The 17896-nt window shown below is 43.2% G+C and overlaps 1 protein-coding gene across 2 annotated transcripts; it reads left to right on the plus strand.

Moving 5' to 3' along the window:
• Positions 1-774: 774 nt before the first annotated feature.
• yrk (Yes-related kinase) lies at positions 775-16583 on the plus strand. 2 transcript variants are annotated; one of them, XM_083982091.1, is made up of 13 exons: positions 775-906; positions 6562-6605; positions 7437-7688; positions 8547-8649; positions 9376-9474; positions 9728-9831; positions 9975-10124; positions 11065-11229; positions 12552-12731; positions 13554-13630; positions 13741-13894; positions 14095-14226; positions 15275-16583. In XM_083982091.1, the coding sequence occupies exons 3-13, from the start codon at positions 7460-7462 to the stop codon at positions 15481-15483; spliced, it is 1602 nt and encodes a 533-aa protein (XP_083838217.1). In that variant the 5' UTR covers positions 775-906; positions 6562-6605; positions 7437-7459; the 3' UTR covers positions 15484-16583. The 2 variants fall into 2 exon arrangements, with proteins under 2 accessions (XP_083838217.1, XP_083838218.1); XM_083982092.1 differs by lacking the exon at positions 11065-11229 and adding an exon at positions 11751-11906.
• The last annotated feature ends 1313 nt before the right edge of the window (positions 16584-17896 follow it).

The raw sequence follows: 17896 nt of genomic DNA on the forward strand, positions 1-17896 counted from the left end.
GTCTGATCAGTCACTATAGTTTAACAAGTCTGCACAGTCCTCGAGATAAAAAAAAAAAAAAAAACCGTGACAGAACATCTGCCCTGTGTTTTTTTTTTTTTTTTTACTCGCAGCCCAAAGCACATCAACAGGTGGCGCACCTTGTTAGCACCTGAGGTAGTTCAGTTTCCAAATGATATCAGCTCGAGATTTGAAAACGTGAGATGTGGCGTGGAGCGCACACATAATGGGAAGTTTCATTTGTAGATGTAGACTTGAGCTTCTTCTTTACGCAGATATCGCGCCTTGTTCGTTCTTCCTGTACTGAAGTTCACACCAGGAATGAATGTGTCGCATCAGCCTGCAGCTGCACTTGAGCCAGGCACCGAGGCGCTCAGGCTGCACCAGCAGCAGTTACCGCAGCTTCACCGGTGTGACCCACGCTCTACGCTGCTCACGCGCCACTTCCACGCTCTTCGTGCGCTAACAGCAACAACTTTTCCTGTCAGTGTCTCCCGTCTGACGAAAAGTCAAAGTGAGACGTTTAGTGTAAAGTTCTTCTATCGGACAGGCGAGTACTTGGAAATACACTAAACAGAAGTGGGCGTCCCTTGTTTTCTATGTAAAAGAAAAAAAGAAAGAAACTTGACGTGTATTGGCAATGTCATTTCTGTTAAATTTCACGGATCGTTTCTCAGCTGCCCACTGCACGCGCGTGCGCGTTCGTCTGGGGTGGACCTTGCGCGTGAAGTCCGTTCCCCAAGTCTTCCGGGCGAAGCGCGCGCACTCTCACCGTTCATTTCACTCGCTCAGCCCATCAGCTGCGGCAGCGCGCGGCTTTTCTGTCCCGCGAGCCTCCGGACACCGCTGACACTCAGCTCCGTCCCTGCGCCGCTCACCCCGGAATAACGACGAGTTCTGTGTTGGGTATGTCCCGCTGTGTTTTATCATGAACGTGTTGGTGAAATGTTAATCAGTCAATTAATTGTGTCATGGTTTGTTGTGGAGCTTATGATTTAACAGCAGCTGTGGGAAAAACGATACATGAAATAGTCTATGCAGGTGTAGTTTAACTTAAACATTTGTGTATTTGTTTACTTCAACGTTGTCATTGTTGTTTATTGGTGGAGGAAGTTGCTTATGCTTCACATATCTAAACGACTGAGAATAATTGACTTGGTAGTTAGTTAACTTAAGAACAGTGAACACACCAAACACACCCTGGGTGTGAAGCCTATTTTCAGCAGCCCGCCACTACCACTGCCAAAACTTTGTTAAGTTTAGTTTAGTTAAAATTGGGTAACTCTGGAGTTCTCACTGTTATATATTAAAGGAAGTTTGCCTGTGAGAAGTTTTTTAGAGCAGCCACCAGCACGTCCCCTCTTCTGCTTTACAGATGCCACAGAGGATGATGTTTAGAAATCATACTTCAAACATTGCTGCACTGAAAGAGTGGACTTCACCAGAGACTGTAGACACCACTTTCTTCTCTTTCTATGAAAGACCCAGATATAGACGACATAACAGAGTATTTAGTGTTAATTCAGAAAGGTCAAATGGTCAAACAATAACCATCTGGATTTGTGTCAGCTGTGTCAGCATCATCTTGGATCGACCGAGTGTGCTGCTTGTCTCTAATTCTTTCACATACAGTATATTCTCAGATTGATCTTTTAGGATTAACGCCTTCTGTCCGTCAGATTGTATTTTCTTCAGAAGCAGCATATTCCTTCGGAAAATAACAGATTTATTTGGCAAGATGCCTGCAGGAAACCACCTTGAGGAAAAGGCAGGGCCACATGTTTCCTTAGCATGTCCATTTATCTGAGCTGTTTCTGTGGCCCTAACATGTTCTGATTGGTGCAGGTGGATATTCTCTGACAATTATAGGGTAGGTGGGTAGATGGGTGGAGGGGTGGGGGGGTTGCATAATCACACCTCCACCTCTAAACCTTTTGTTTCATGACAGTGAAAAGGTGTTGTGAGTCTGTGGTGAAGGAGTTGTCGTGGAATTTTGAGGGTCGGATGGGGAAAAGCACGATTAGACCGTCCAAGGCCGTACTTCATCACTTCCTGTTTCTTTACGAGGTCAGTTCCTGTCTTTAGCCTCGGGGTTAGGCAGGAAGGAAGGGGGTGTGGATATATTTTTTAGTTGGGGGGGGGGGGGGGGGGGGGTTGAAATGGACGTTACATTCTTCCCTGTATTATTATGGTCCAATGACTTGGTAATACAAAGAAGGCCGTTTTGCATAACGAGTCCTACTTATGGGAGTTTAAAGACATTTTTGTTGATAATACTTCTATACTTTTACGTAAGTTGAATGCAGGATGGACACTGAATTACGAAATTGTCTCTCCCAGCTCTGCCTGATGTTAGAACCTCTGGACACAGCTGGGTGGAGGTCGTCAGCTGAATTTGTTTTGTTGATGGGGAGATCTTCTGCCATGAGCATGACCTGAGAAAGACTTCTCACCATTTTTGGGTGACCCCTGAGCTTAATACGCAAGATCCGATAGTTTAATCTCAGAAACTGACTAAATGTTCACGTATGCTTTCCAACAAGCCACCTCTGTCCTCCCTATCAAAAGGAAGTGATGACTTCATGTGGAAACAGGACGTCCCAATGACCGAGACACCTTACTTTTCCATTTGCCTCCCTCCGCCCTCCACCAGTGCCGTCTCCCTCTCCTTTCGGTTAGTGTGTATAATACAACTATGAGTATGTGTTATGCGTGTGAGGGTTCAGTGACAGCCGGCTTCCCATTGTCCTATCATTCCTGCCCCACTCACACTCTGCATCCTGTTGGGCTTCCTGCTAACAAGGGAGAGAGTCGGGGAGAACGAGAGGTGGGAAAAAGCACTGGAGTAACATGAAATTAAGAGGAGGAGGAAGATTGGAGAAAGTCAGAGCTGAGCACAGAAGTGGTGTAAAAACTACAAAAACTCCACAGATCTGAACAGCTGTTTGTGTTGCCCTGTGTTCCCATGGTGAGCTCCCCGCTGGGAGCAGCTTATCTGCAGTCCACCGTGCAGGAAAGGGTGTGTCATTTGGATCTGGATGTTTGCGAGTGTGACGGTGGAGGGTGATGCTATTGTGATTTCATAACAGTTACACTGAATATATGTTAATGCAGAAAATGTTTACTTCCCGTAATTTGTTCAGTGCACAAATACAAATAAAATTACTTTTCTACAATTGTGGGAAGTATATTTTCTACTGGTACTTATACTTGAGACTTCTTTACTCATATATATTCATTTATACTACTTCTACCACACTAGTTACTAACTATCTTCATCAGTTACTTTTTTAGATTGAGATCTTACGTAGAAGCAAAAGATGATAGTGAACGATGAAACTAAAGATCAGTTTGAAATAGGCCTATGGTTCAAATTAGCTCCACCGTTGCCAACCACAGCATTAGTGCTGCTTGCATGCAAATGCCTGTATTATTATGGTCCAGTGACTTAGTAATATAAAGAAGGCCGTTTTGCATTACGAGTCCTACTTATGTAAGTTTAAATACTTCTATACCTTTATGTAAGTTGAATGCAAGACTTTTAATCAAGCCTTTCTGGAGACGGACAGTTAATTAGGAAACTGTCTTTCGTGTTCTTATCACCAAATATTACCACACTTCTCCCCACCAAAGGAAGTGGGTTCTGTTTCACAAAATATTCTAATTATTCTTTTTTTTTTGTAAGCATGACACAGTTTTTAGATAAGGAATCTGCCAGGGTAGTGGCTTTCGTAGTAGAAATGCAATTTGTGGTGTAAATCATTAGGAAATGGACGCAATCTTTAAAGCAGAAGTAAGTGGTCCGGTCATTTTCGCTAATGCTGCGTTCCAGGCAGGCTTTTGAAATCGTAAATTACAGCTTCAAGTCACAACTTACGACTTTGTAGCGTTCCAGGCAACCCACTCGTGTTTTTCCGACCTGTTTTACCGGTGAAAGTCACTATAACGGCCACTCGTAACTTCCGACCGGTGAAGTCGTACCAGATCGAACTGGTGCGACTTCACGGTCGGAAAAATACGAGTTTCCTTGAACGCACCATAACAGTCCTCGTCCCTACGTCACCACATTCACGGCGTCCCTTGGCTGCACACACAGCCCTGCATGCCGTTCTCTCTCCTCATTGGATAAAAACTGTAGGATACGATAAATGTTTTCTCCTCGACTCAGAGCAGAGCAGAGTGACTGACAGACCCGTGTTTCAGACCAAACACTCTATGTAAGTGATTGCTGTCGGAAGATATAACTATTTAAGACTTATATTAACACAAATATATCACTTACTTCTGCTTTAATGACGGTTGCATTAATGAGAAATACTGTGTCATCTTGTTGTAACATCATATACAGTTCACCTGTTGCAACGGCGAAGGTGAAAAGCCGCCTTTTAGTGTCTTTCTTAGTCACTTAATGAGTGATAAATGATACATTTCCAAAATATTACATGGTGTGTTTGTCTTGATAATATGTATTGTCTTCATTGCTTAATTTCAACAGACAAAGAGGAACTCGGACTGCTCTTTAACTGTCTGCTTTAACTACTTAAGCATTGCCTACCCATGCAAACTCTTTTTATACACACCTCAAAAGCACAGATAAATACGCGGTTTGAGTGTGCAACCCCCAGTCTACTGTCTATCACCACTACGACACGCACTCACATACACCCACACTTTGTTCTACTTCCTCAAATGTTTAGGACTGATTGAAAAATAATAGTTTAAGTAACTTTAGGGACAAGTAGAGTTCTATTATGATGGTGTTTCTTTTACGTACAAACACCCCTGGTCAGGTGCTATTTATTAATTATAATAGCTTCTGCTCACAAAGAGGAAGACAGATGAGACCAAGTAAACAGGAACTCAACAGAGAAAAATGACTGTACGGCCGCTACTTGAACATTCCCCAGTGTGCGTGTGTAGGCTATGTGTGTGTGTGTTTGTGTGTGTGTGAGAATACATATCCCTGATTTTGTGCCAATCCTGTCTGTGTTCGACTGCCAACCTTAGAAAAGGCACCAGAGATGAGCGAGTATGCAGCGGCAATATGGAGATGAAAGGGAAGAGGCCTCTCTAACGTCCCATGTCACTTCTCCTTTTTATGGTTTGTCAGAAAGAGAAAGAAGTTACCAGTTGAAAGGTGAATGGAGGGAATATGAAAGGTTATTGTTGGAGAGGTGTGGGCCAGGAGGAGTAGGGAAAAACAGCCACGGAGAGCTGTGTGTGTGTGTGTGTGTGTGTGTGAGAGAGAGATTTGTGGAACTGCAGCTGCTCAGTGTGTGTGTGTGTTTGTGTGTGTGTGTGTGTGTGTGTGGATGGACTCTGTCCTCAGTTTCCAGGAAAAGGGGGGAGCCATCAGAGGGGTGGACAGGAAACTCTAACAGGGCTAACTTCCTGTAGCTCTCCTGATGGCTGACCTGATAGTGAATGAGTGTATGCGTGCGTGCATACTTACAGATTTTTGCATATTTTACTCACACACACAACACACTCTTTCGGGCTCGTAATAGCTTTTGTTGCTTTACGGCCTGTGAGGAATTTTGGGGAATTTGTGGCGCAGGTTGGCCAAACCTGGCACTGTTCTTTGGGAGCTTGGTGTTTTTCATAATGAACATGAATAACTTGAGTTTTCTTGTCGCTTGCTGCCATAACCTGTATTGTTCTTCCTGTGTGTGACTTCCCTCGCATTCCTCAGTAGGTGGGGAGGCTGCAGTCTGGAGTTTAGTCAGCCTGAGAAGTTGCCAGTTTGCGTCCTAGGGCCACTCTATACTAATTGCCACTTTATTAGGTACACCTCACAAAATACAGTCGCACACAATGGTCATGGTGCAGAAGTCCTGGATTTCACAATCCCTTTGTGAAGATAGGATGAGCTAATTTAAGACTAAGATAAGCTAAACTAAGTTGTAATCAGCTTGCAAGGGGCATAACAGTGGGTATTCAGGTTGTCCTGCGGCAATGTTACAAAAACACACAAAAATGTTCCCGTCTTCTCTGTTTGTTACCTCCTCTTCATGTTGGCACCAGGTTTTGCTTTGTCAACACGCAACCTATTGAAACAATGTGGTACTCTCAAAACTGGAAGTCAGGATTGCGTACATGTGTTCACATCGACAGTCATCTTTGTGAAACACATTTCATATCATCAGTGAGCTATCACTTTGTCACAGCTGTCCAGGTATTAATAGTCCAACTTCACCACAAACCGAAAGAGGTACACGCATACATACACACACAGACACACGCACACACGCATGCATGCATGCACTTGATCATACATATACGTACACACAACTGTTGACCACAGATAATGACTGGGTCGTCCTCTTCAAACTTCTCTGCAAAAAGGGAAGTGGCTAACCTCACGTCTCTCTGCCCTTATATCGAGCTGTCTCTGACTCTCCCTTCACATGTCTCTTTATTCACGCTTTACCGCTCTCTCTCATTCTCCCCCACCTCTTCTTCCCCTGGTTCTCTGCCACTCATCCTTCCTATGCCCTGCTCTCTCGTGCCACTCCTTGTCACTCACCTTCATCCTCTCCTTCCCTCCTTTTTTTTTCCCAGTGGCGATGGTGATTGACAGATGATCTGACAGAGGAAGACATCAGGTGAGAAAAAAGTTAAAAGTTACCTACCATCAACTGCCACCCTTCCCCCCTCCTCCGCCTCAGGGAAGTTAAAATTATATTTAAAGTTTGTCACTTCTCTCTCTCCACAGTTCTTGTAACATGTTGCCCTCTGTGTTTGGTTAATGTGTGTGTTGCTTTCACTTTCCACCAGCTGGTCTTTGAAGTCTTGGTGTTTCACTCACGTAGAACAGAATCAGAGGAAATTGATAACCCACAGATACGTGAAAATTGACTTATTTCTCATATTGAAACTTATTATAATCCACTGGAGTCTTGTTTCTGTCTTAATATTTTTTGATAAGAAGTGATATTGTAATTAATTGATTAACTTAAACTACCATGTAACTCAATGATGATCTTCAGTTTATTAGTCGCTATGAGTGTGCAATGTCTTCTGTGGCTTGGGCTTGAGACGGCAACATTTATGACAAATAGCGTGGGTTACAAAACCGTAGATGTGCAGTTTGAAAGTTGTGGGTGTTTACTAGGCTGGCAGGGTCATATGAAATCAAGTTGCATTATGGGAAATGTACGATGTATGCACTCATCAGGGCGTGACACAAACAAGGGACTAAAAGTTAGGGTATACAAATAGACTTTTAATTATGGTTACGTATATTGTTTCTTCTTATTATTCTAAGCAGGCAAATTGTTGCTATGGATTATTATACATATGCCAGAATAAAAAATAAAAAAAAGATTTTATAAACTGCTCACAGATTGAATTACAATTCTGTGGCATCAGGCAGCGACTAATTAAAGAAGAATCTAGAAAAACTCACATCTGTTGCTTCAACTCTTCTTTCACAGACGCCGTCTCCGTGCTGGTTATTATGGGGTGTGCCTGTTGCAAGCAGAAAAAGTCCGGCAAAGCAGCAGTAACAACAGCAGCAATAGACGTTCCAGATCTGTCTCCTAGCAACGCAGATGGAGGATTGTCCACAGCCTTGAATCAGGGCCGTTACTGTCCCGACCCCACTCACACCATCCCAGACTTCAACAACACGGGCTTCTCAGGCGGCAGCATCTTCCCCAGCACCAACTCACACCAACGGCCTGGAGGTACGATTCCTAGCGTGTGTGTGTGTGTGTGTGTAGATGTGCATCAGTGTGTGTGAGTGTGTGGGCTAAAACCAACTCATGATATTACTGAGATTCCAGAAAGTAAACAGTACAAGGTAGCCTACAGGTAAATTTAGGCCATTAATAATAAATTGAATCAACCTTTATCAGAAAATATGCCATATTCATCATCAAACCAAATATTACATGTGAATGTTGGAACCAAATAAAACGTTATGTTATTCTAATACATTAGTAACCATTTAACCAAATTTTTCCTAATGAATGGAAAAATCATATTATTCCACACTGACTCTTCGAAGGTGTATGATGTTCATATTTTCAGATTCAACACTATACTTTTTGTTTTGATGCACAAATTCATGAAGTGGATGGGAATACACATGTAGGCATGATCTGATATCACCAAGTAATTAACAGTCCAGGAGCGCTATTATAACCAACCGGTTAGGGTTAGGGTTAGGGTTAGTCCTGGGCTGTTGTTTACTTGGTGATATCAGATCGTGCACACATTTAGATGTCTTTAGGGGGTTTTTACATACCATCTTTCCAAAATTAAGCTGGATATCTTTGCATTTTTGGAAATGTTTGGATCTCCACTAGAATTTAAATGAAAAAAGAAAATGGATTTTTAACAGTATCTGACTGCACAGCATGAGTTTGTAATCACTGATCCACCGTCTTGTTGCTTGTTTAACCTTTAAATCGGTAAAAATGAAGATGAAAAACGAAGGTTGTTGAATTTCACCATCATGAGCAGGAGTGTAACTGGAGACATGTTGTCTGTCTGTGTGTGTTTGTTTCTTTCTGTGTGCCCTTGTATGAACTTGTGTACAGGAGGTGGAGTCACCCTCTTTATAGCTCTTTATGACTATGATGCTCGCACTGAAGATGACCTCACCTTCCAGAAAGGAGAGAAATTTCAGATCATTAACAATACGTGAGTAAAAAAATACACAAATCTAACTGGATTTAATGAACAATAACAAATGTTATTTGTAGGGAAAACAACCCTCGTAGGATTGCATTAAAAAATCTGACATCATGCATCAACAGGTGAAAAATGAACCGTAACTATATGTGATCAGTGTAAATGTATTCAGTAAGATCAGCTATTACTCCCAAAAGGTAATTAATTTAGCTCGTATACATTAAATGCCACAGGCTGCTATTAAATGCCATCCATTAAGACAGTGAACTGTCAGGGGTTTCAACTTCTGCTAATGATGTTGACAAGCTTATAGTCTTGAAAAATGTTCTTGTCATTCTCGAGAAATCTAAAATAACTTTCAGTGATGATGTTTAAAACTGGCTCTGCTGCCAGGGTCCTCTAATGTCTTTCAGACAAGTTCACACATCTGCTCATTATCGTCTTTTTCATCAAGGCACCCTTTCCTGCTCTCTAGTTTTATGTAGATACAGATCTGCTTGATGAAAAAAGCTGCTTTGTTGTTTAGAGATTATGCCATTATTTTTAGAAGTAAGACCGGTGACAGTTAAAAGCACATTTACCGTATTATTCTACATATTTTACACTCAAGGATGGATAAATATAAAGAATTGTATATTGTCATGTTTCATATTAATAATAATTTCTCTTGTTAAAAATATGATATATGTATTGTATCTCTACGAGTTAATTGCTGTTTTGTGTGGGATTTGGCAGCGAGGGCGACTGGTGGGAAGCTCGGTCTTTGGACACTGGCAACTCAGGTTACATCCCCTCCAACTACGTAGCTCCTGTTGACTCCATACAGGCTGAGGAGTGAGTACACACACACACACACACACACACACACACACACACACACACACACACACACACACACACACACACACACACACACACACACACACACACACACACACACACACACACACACACACACACACACACAGTCGTGACAGCTACATGTAGATCTATAAGTACTGATTGTTTATGATAAGAGAGTCTGAGGCCAAAGGCCAAGATGTGTACGGTTGCTGTGGTGACCTATGTGTTGTTGTCATGGTGACAGGTGGTATTTTGGGAAGATGGGGAGGAAGGATGCGGAGAGACAGCTGCTGGGCCATGGCAACCAGAGGGGAACTTTTCTCATACGAGAGAGTGAGACCACCAAGGGTAAAGAGACCACACACACACTTACACTTTCTGTCTCTTTTAGACGTAATGCTCCAAATAATTCTTTTTTTCTCTCCTTTGATCTCACACTCCTACCTCGCACTGTGTCTCTTTGTCCTCACCTTCCCTCTCTCTCTCTCCAGGTGCTTACTCTCTTTCTATCCGTGACTGGGACGACAACAAGGGAGAACACGTTAAGCATTACAAGATCCGCAAACTGGACAATGGTGGCTACTACATCACCACAAGATCACAGTTTGACACTGTCCAGCAGCTGGTAGAGCACTACACAGGTGACACACATCAACACATTTGCCAGTTCGTCGTCTTTTTTCTGCTTTTCAGTGTGGAAACCAAGCTCCTGTTTCCATGCGTATTAAAACAAAACCTTCAGTCATCACTAAATAATCAATATCTGTGTTACTTGATTCATAATGACACTGTTGCCAGTGGTGCAATGTCAGGACATTAACTTGTAAATACAGTGTTTTTTAGTGCATTTATTTGACATCTGAGGTTACATATATTTACGTACAGCTTGTAAAATAATATTGATGGTTACAGTAGAAATAACCACCTATGATGTTATAATGCTCTTTGAATGTTAATACATTAGCAATGATAACCTACTAATGTTATATTTATGTAAAAATCAGAGGGATTCTTCTTGAGCGTTTTTACTTGTGATGTATATTTTGCTTGTAATACATCTGTACTTCAACCTAATTAAGATCTGAATTCAGAGCTTTTACTGTTTTACTGGAGGATTTTAATACTTCTTCTACCACTGACTGTTAGTGACCTTTGAAGCCTGGTTTGTGCCGGGAAAGCAGGGTTCACACCCTCAACTTCCTCTGTGCGCTGTCAGTGTAAATCTGCCCCCTAGTGGCCTGTGTTCATATAACCAACACTCTGCAGTGTGTGCATTTCCCATGACGCCGTCCTCATGAGCAGCCTCAGAGCTCTGGGCAGGTGATATTGTTCTCACCAGCTGTGTTGTCTTCTTCTGTATCTCTACGTGATGTTGTTGCCGCTCAGAATACGTGTTTATTTTTGCTTGGCTGAAATTTCCTTGTGTCTTTGAACTTTTTTTTTTTTGGTTTACTTGTCAGTTGCATAAGTCGCATAAGCAACCTGTCTTGTTCTTTCTTTATCTCTGCATTTGCTCTGTTTTCTTTTCCTCATGTTTCCTTTTTTCTTCGCCTGTCTGCTTGTCTCTCTCCTCTCTCTCAGAGAGAGCGGCGGGACTGTGCTGCCGTTTGATTGGCAGCTGTAAACGGGGCATGCCTAAGCTGGCTGACTTATCAGTGAAGACCAAGGATATGTGGGAGATTCCCCGTGAATCCCTCCAGCTGATTAAGAAACTGGGCAACGGCCAGTTCGGAGAAGTCTGGATGGGTAGGACTTTGTTGCAGGGAGGTGGGAAGGTAACAGCAGGAGCACACCTGGATAAAGAACTATTAAAAACCAGAGCAGCTACATATTATATGTTTAAGTCTTGGTTCAGTTGACTCAAACATCTGTAAATATTTCCAGAGTGAAGACACAAACAGACACTGTTTAAAGCCCTGTTTATCTGTCTGTGTTGTTCAAAGTGTTTCCTTATACCTGCAACAAATGCCACATGGTCCACAGTCTGGACCAGAAACTTTTGCAATAAAGTAAAAAAAAAAAACTTTATGAGGCAGCTGTTGATGAATACATGTGTTCTCTATCCAGGTATGTAGAGCTGTTCCTCTCCTCCCCTTGCATGTGCATGTTTCATCATCTCACCTCACCTCTTTGTCACCTCCCCTCCCCACCTTTCTCCCATCTTTCTTTCCACCCATCACTACACCCCATTCCCTTATCACCCTCTCTCCCTATACATTCCTTCTCTTTCATTTCCTTTCCCTATCTCCACCTTCCTTCACCATTAGGCTGTAATGATGGGCTGTGTTATTACCTGACCAAGCCCTGTCCCAACTCCACCCCGCTCACCATGGGCCTTGCCCGGGATGCTTGGGAGGTACCCAGGGAAACGCTGGCAATGCAAAAGAAGCTGGGACAGGGCTGCTTCGGGGACGTGTGGATGGGTGAGACTGACGCCCTCTACAGGCTCAGAGGGAAAACTGTCTGTCCAGCAACATCGTGTGTAGTGTCTGTTGTTGTCCTGTTACAAAGATTGTTGCTAATGTCGGCCGTGGCAGGCCATTCATGTCGGTCTATGCAAGCACAATTTGTTTCTACCAATAAATCACATATTAGCAGGTATTATTCCCACAGGATAGTATTTACAGTTACACGTACAACCAGTCTCTTGTTGAAGCCATCGCAGAGTTTCCATGACTTCTGAGCCAAGCAGAGTTTCTTGCTGAAGCAGCTCAGGTGCTGCTGGTATTGATGTAAAACCAGTAAACCCCCCCCCCCCCCCCAAACCCTCCTCTGCTAACATCACCCTGTATGCTCCCCAACATAACAGTCATTTGCATGCACCAGGAAATTGACCTTGTGTGTCTTCATTACAGCATGCATCGTGTGTGTTGTTGACATAAATCTGTGTGTGCTTGTTTGTGTCCTCATATATGTAACGTGGCATATGCAGTGAATGGCTGTATATCCTGTTCACTTTATACAGCTTTTCACTTGTCAGTATGGCTTAAAAATTGGTGTGTGTGTGTGTGCGTGAGTGTGTGTCCATGTCCCGTGTGTGCATTAACACCCCCTTGTCTGTATGCCAGGCATGTGGAACGGCACCACCAAGGTAGCAGTGAAGACTCTGAAGCCAGGAACCATGTCCCCCGAGGCCTTCCTGGAGGAGGCTCAAATCATGAAGAGACTTCGCCATGACAAGCTGGTGCAGCTCTATGCCGTCGTTTCTGAAGAGCCCATCTACATTATCACTGAGTTCATGAGCCAAGGTATCAGGCTGAGTAAACTGTCGTGGCTATGACATGCTATAAATACAGTGCGAATCCCTGCTGTTAGATGGAAACGTTGCTATTGAGAGGGTTCGTATCACCACATCATCAAGGTTGATTTACTAGAATAATATATTTACAGAATAGGAATAATCAATATTCATATATTTTACAAAAAATATGTTTTAATACTGTATGTCTTCCAAAGATAATATTTTCTAATAAAATCCTGGGGGGGAAAAGATCCTAGATCTGCACCTGGATCTGGGCCTGCACCAAAAATTATGTTATTTGGCTCCAATCCTGACTTTCAACTGTTTTTAGAAAATTACAAACATTCGAGACGCCCTGTTCAATTCCAAACAGACATAAACAAAAAAGTAATTCAACAGCACATTAAAAACAATGCATTGCACATTAAAAATCTGGCTGAGGGTGACTACGCTTGGAGACTTTTAAATTGAAAGACCAAAGCTGGAGCATTTTCTTCCTCCCTCCTGGGCAAAACACAGAATTCCCACCAATCGCAGGGAACCACCTTGGGGGATGACCTTTGACCCCCCCCCTGTGAAGTTGGCCTAGGGGCAGGAAAAATATTCCTTAAAAATTCACTCAAAGATCAAACCAGTATGAAAAAAAACTAAAATATTAAAAGCAGTGTGTGGCTGTGTATGAATTTACAAGCACACGTCTTGTTAGACTTTGATTAAAGATACATGATCTACTCTCCATGTGGTACATCCAGTAACACATGGCAGCAGATGTGGTGACCAGCGTGGATGTACGCGGCCCCTCACCATGCCACACTTTGTTCGTTTTCAGGGAGTTTGCTGGACTTCTTGAAGGACGGAGAGGGACAAAGCCTGAAGCTGCCTCAGCTGGTGGACATGGCTGCACAGGTGAGCTAAAGCCAGACAATTTGTCTAGAATAAAAAATGTGCTGCTGCCACATATCTGAGGTCTTTCTTTTTGTCTATGTGTGTGCGTTTGTGTGTGTGTGTGTGCGCAGATTGCAGCTGGCATGGCGTACATCGAGAGGATGAACTACATCCATCGTGACCTGCGAGCAGCGAACATCCTTGTTGGAGACAATCTGGTGTGCAAGATCGCTGACTTTGGCCTGGCGAGGCTCATCGAGGACAACGAGTACACAGCCAGACAAGGTAACAACATGTGATTTTGAGTGAGTGAGTGAGTGTGTGTGTTTGTGTGTGTGTGTGAGCATGAGAGACCAAGGAAGAGAGCCACGCTTACACAATGTGATGATTAAGAGTGTCTGCCTCTGCCTCCATGCCTATATTTTTAAACATAACCTATCCTAATTATATGATTATGCATCTTCACTGCGTTGCCATGGTTTCAGGGGCGAAGTTCCCCATCAAGTGGACGGCTCCAGAAGCTGCGCTGTATGGACGCTTTACGATCAAGTCAGATGTCTGGAGCTTCGGCATCCTACTAACTGAACTCATCACCAAGGGACGTGTGCCATACCCAGGTACTGGATAAACCCTCGTTTGTTCAGTATGTTTTCATTTCACAAGCAGTAACAGGTTCCTCGTCATTGGCAGCAAACGTCCTCCAGGATGTGATTACTTTATCAGCCTCATTCTTACACTACAACAATCTGGAAAAGTAGTTGGAACCGTGGAGACAAACTTTATGGCTCCACAGTGGATTGAATTTAGGCCTAAACGGATGAAAAATGTTGTTGATACACTGATCATTTGTAATTTTTGGGTTTAATGTTGAACTTGATTTGCCTCATTCTGTTTCTAGACATTTTAAATTGGGAACTATTGTGTGTTACATTATAATGATATGACTTTATTTAATGAGGAAAATCTTTACTGAGATTAAAAATCTCCTTAACAGGAGAGTCCTGTTTAATATAGCGGCACCATCTTGTTATAAAATGTATGAGACAGACTTCTAATGAATTAGATCAAATATGACGGGTATAATCAAAGATCACAACTCACTTAAGATCAGAAGAATAATGTAAGTTTGATCAAATACCCTAAGAAGAAATATAAAAGCCAATATGAATTGGATTAGGATTCTTAAATAGAAACACATAAGATTGAATGAATTGACTCCTGTAACAGATAACACTGATGATCAGAGGCAGATTTTGCTGTGTGTGCTTATAAGCCTTGACTCTGTAAACGTCATTGACACAGACATTGACCTTAAAGTTATTTGAAACTCAAAGTCCTATTGTACATAGATGGTTTCTATTCATTTCATATTATGTTTTTCAGATCAGAAGTTTATCTTTTTCACATATTGTGATGTATTCCACATTTTTATGCTGTATTTTAAGTGAACAAAATACCGCAAGTGATAAAATCAATGTAATGTATTAGGAGTTATACTGTTTTGATCATATCTGTGCATCCTATTTTTGATTTTCTTGTTAAAATTTATTTTTTTGGACTTTCTCTTTATCCTGTGTGTGTTGTTTTAATGCAACACTTTGTTCTCTGAATCCTCTCACCCTCTCCTGTGTCCACATCGCCCCCCTACCCCCCTCAACCCCTTAGGCATGAACAACCGTGAGGTGCTGGAGCAGGTGGAGAGGGGCTACAGGATGCCCTGTGCCCCGGGCAGCCCCGCCTCGCTCCATGAACTGATGCTGCAGTGCTGGAGGCGGGAGGCCGATGAGAGGCACACGTTCGAGTACCTGCAGTCCTTCCTTGAAGATTACTTCACCGCCACAGAGCCGCAGTACCAGCCTGGAGAGAACCTGTGACCGCACACAGTGTAGGACCGGCGCGGAGCAATAAACGGACAAACAGAGGCAGACACAGTACATGCTGTCCTTGTATTTGCTGCACACATACCTTACACACAACACACACACATAGCTATACATATCATTGCCTTGTTTTAATTGTTTAAAAGACAGTGTCCTTCCTCCCTTTGGTCACTGATCGCTGCAGCCCACTTAGGACCGATCAGTCAACCATGTTGAAGAGCCGAGTCTGAGCTCTGCTGGTCAGGCCTTGCAGTAATGTTGCTTTACTCTGTAACCATGACAACAAGGAACTGAAAGAAGATGTAGATGGTTGTGCTGAGGTGGGGGGAAGTCGAGTTGGTACATGATCTGTTCAGCTACCATACAGTGTTGATTTCTCTCTCTCTGAGCAGTATTTTAGCAGATTAACCTTTTACCTGAGATAAACCTTTCACCTGAGATAGATACTGTATGTTGATGTATAAAGATGAAGACGGGTGCAAAAGGTTATGACTACAATTGGAAAACTGTATGTGAAAAATGTCTGAATGAACCTCATGGACCTGTGGGGTAGCTGGATAAATTATGCACTGACGTGGACACTCCTATGTCAGATTTAAGAAGATTGATGCTCCTCCAGTGACTGAACAAAAGGCTCTTTTAAAGCTTGTCATATTATTTTCATAAAATGGCTTTTAACCTGATCCCAGATCCACATCCGGGAGGAACTGGTTTCTAACATGTGCCTTAAAACGACCAAATGAAGGCTTGTTTTAGATTTTTAAGTAGTTTAATACTATGTTAGCAAAGTGCGAGAGATGGTAAGGAATGCTCTTTGTTCGTCTGATCATTTGTATGACAATTGTGTATGAACTGTCTCTTCTGTTGTTTTAATTTAACTCCGGCACATCTGTGCATCACAAAGACTCCTATAACTAGTTAGCATGTATGCAGTGTTCATCCATTGGGAGGGCAGGGTGAAATGTTACACATAAAGGGGGATGATTATTGTCAATGGAGAGATAGTGTTTTATTGCATTTTTCCTGAGGAGAATATAACCTTTATGCCGAGATTCCCCTGTCATGTTATTTTTTAATAAAGATCAGATATCTGTTCCAACTTAAGGTACGTCTCTTAGTCTGTGTGTACAATGTGAACATGTGTGTGTGTGTGTGTGTGTGTGTGTGTGTGTGTGTGTGTGGTTGCTGCCCAAGTAACAAAGACAAGTGCCATCACAGTCAGGAATGAACAGTCATCTTCTTCAGTCTGCCTACATTTTTTCAGAAGCTGATGTGAGCATTTCTTTGTTTTGTTCTTTAAACAAAATGCAATGTTTTTATTTTTCACTACACTAAAATGGGAGGCTCAAAAAGTAGAGTTGATCAAAAACAATTTTCTGCTGATCCATTTTGTTTCTGTGAAGCTTTGTGTTTTGATGTGATATATCATATGATTTTAGTGTTATTGGCCTCCCAGGCAACAATCTTCTGTCCTCCCACTCCTCCTTTCTCTCCGTCTCTCCCCCTCTCCACTGTCTTTTTCATTCACACTTGCGCTCACCATCCTCGCTGAACTACTGTTCCCATAGTTCCAGAGGTGTGAAGTGAGGCCAGCTACGGGTGCCCGGATGGCTTTGACAGTCAGGCACGTTGGAGAGGCACAGCGGAGACTAGGGCGCAAGAGAGACACAGAGCTGGAATTGCAGAGGCAGAGACGCACGGGCGCACGGTCGATTCTCGCCTCCCGCATACTGGGGAGTCCCGTGCCTGTCACCAAAACCGGAGGACAGAGCTCGAGCGCGGTCATGTCAGCACCTTAAATTGGGAGAAGACTGTGAACCAACGTCTCTGCTCCTTATTTTTTAAAATTTCCCCCCTTTTGTTTTTTTTTTTATTTTCCATCTTTGTGGGTGCAGATATTGATGTGAGCCAGAGGAGCGGTTTTTCCCGTTGAGTCGCACGAGACGGTGGCGCGCGACAGCAGAAGGAGACAACGTTTACATTGATGTGGGAGGACTCTCTGCCTCCGAGGCGTGGAGCCCAGATGAAGGGGAAATGCAGCGCGCTGACGGCTGCAGCCGTCAAGGCAACGGCTCCGTGACCCGCGCGAGGAGAGGAGCAAAGCACCGCCACCGACCGACAGCCCCGCGCGAGCCGCCAGCCAGCGTTGACACCGCAACAGCTCCAGCAGCCAGCGCGAGCCCCCAGACTCTCTCTCTCTCTCTCCCTTGGTGAGTGCGCGTGCAGCGTCTTGTGTACACAACACCTAAAAAAAAAAAAAAAAAAATTGCTTACTGTCCGCTCAGCCAGTTGTGCTGCGCACCTCTGGCTACGTTTCTTTTTGAGTTTTTCACATTAACCTCATCGGTGCCGTGAACGGACGGGGCTCTGCATGCGTACTGCTCGTGCTGCTGGGTCATCTGGGTTT

This window comes from Trachurus trachurus (assembly GCF_905171665.1).
Source record: "Trachurus trachurus genome assembly, chromosome: 11".
Lineage (NCBI taxonomy): Eukaryota > Metazoa > Chordata > Actinopteri > Carangiformes > Carangidae > Trachurus > Trachurus trachurus.

Coding starts and splice junctions, on each gene's coding strand:
- yrk (XM_083982091.1), top strand. CDS start 7,460: ATGGGGTGTGCCTGTTGCAAGCAGAAAAAGTCCGGCAAAGCAGCAGTA. Junction 7,689..8,546: donor CTCACACCAACGGCCTGGAG/GTACGATTCCTA, acceptor ACTTGTGTACAG/GAGGTGGAGTCACCCTCTTT. Junction 14,227..15,274: donor GGGACGTGTGCCATACCCAG/GTACTGGATAAA, acceptor TCAACCCCTTAG/GCATGAACAACCGTGAGGTG.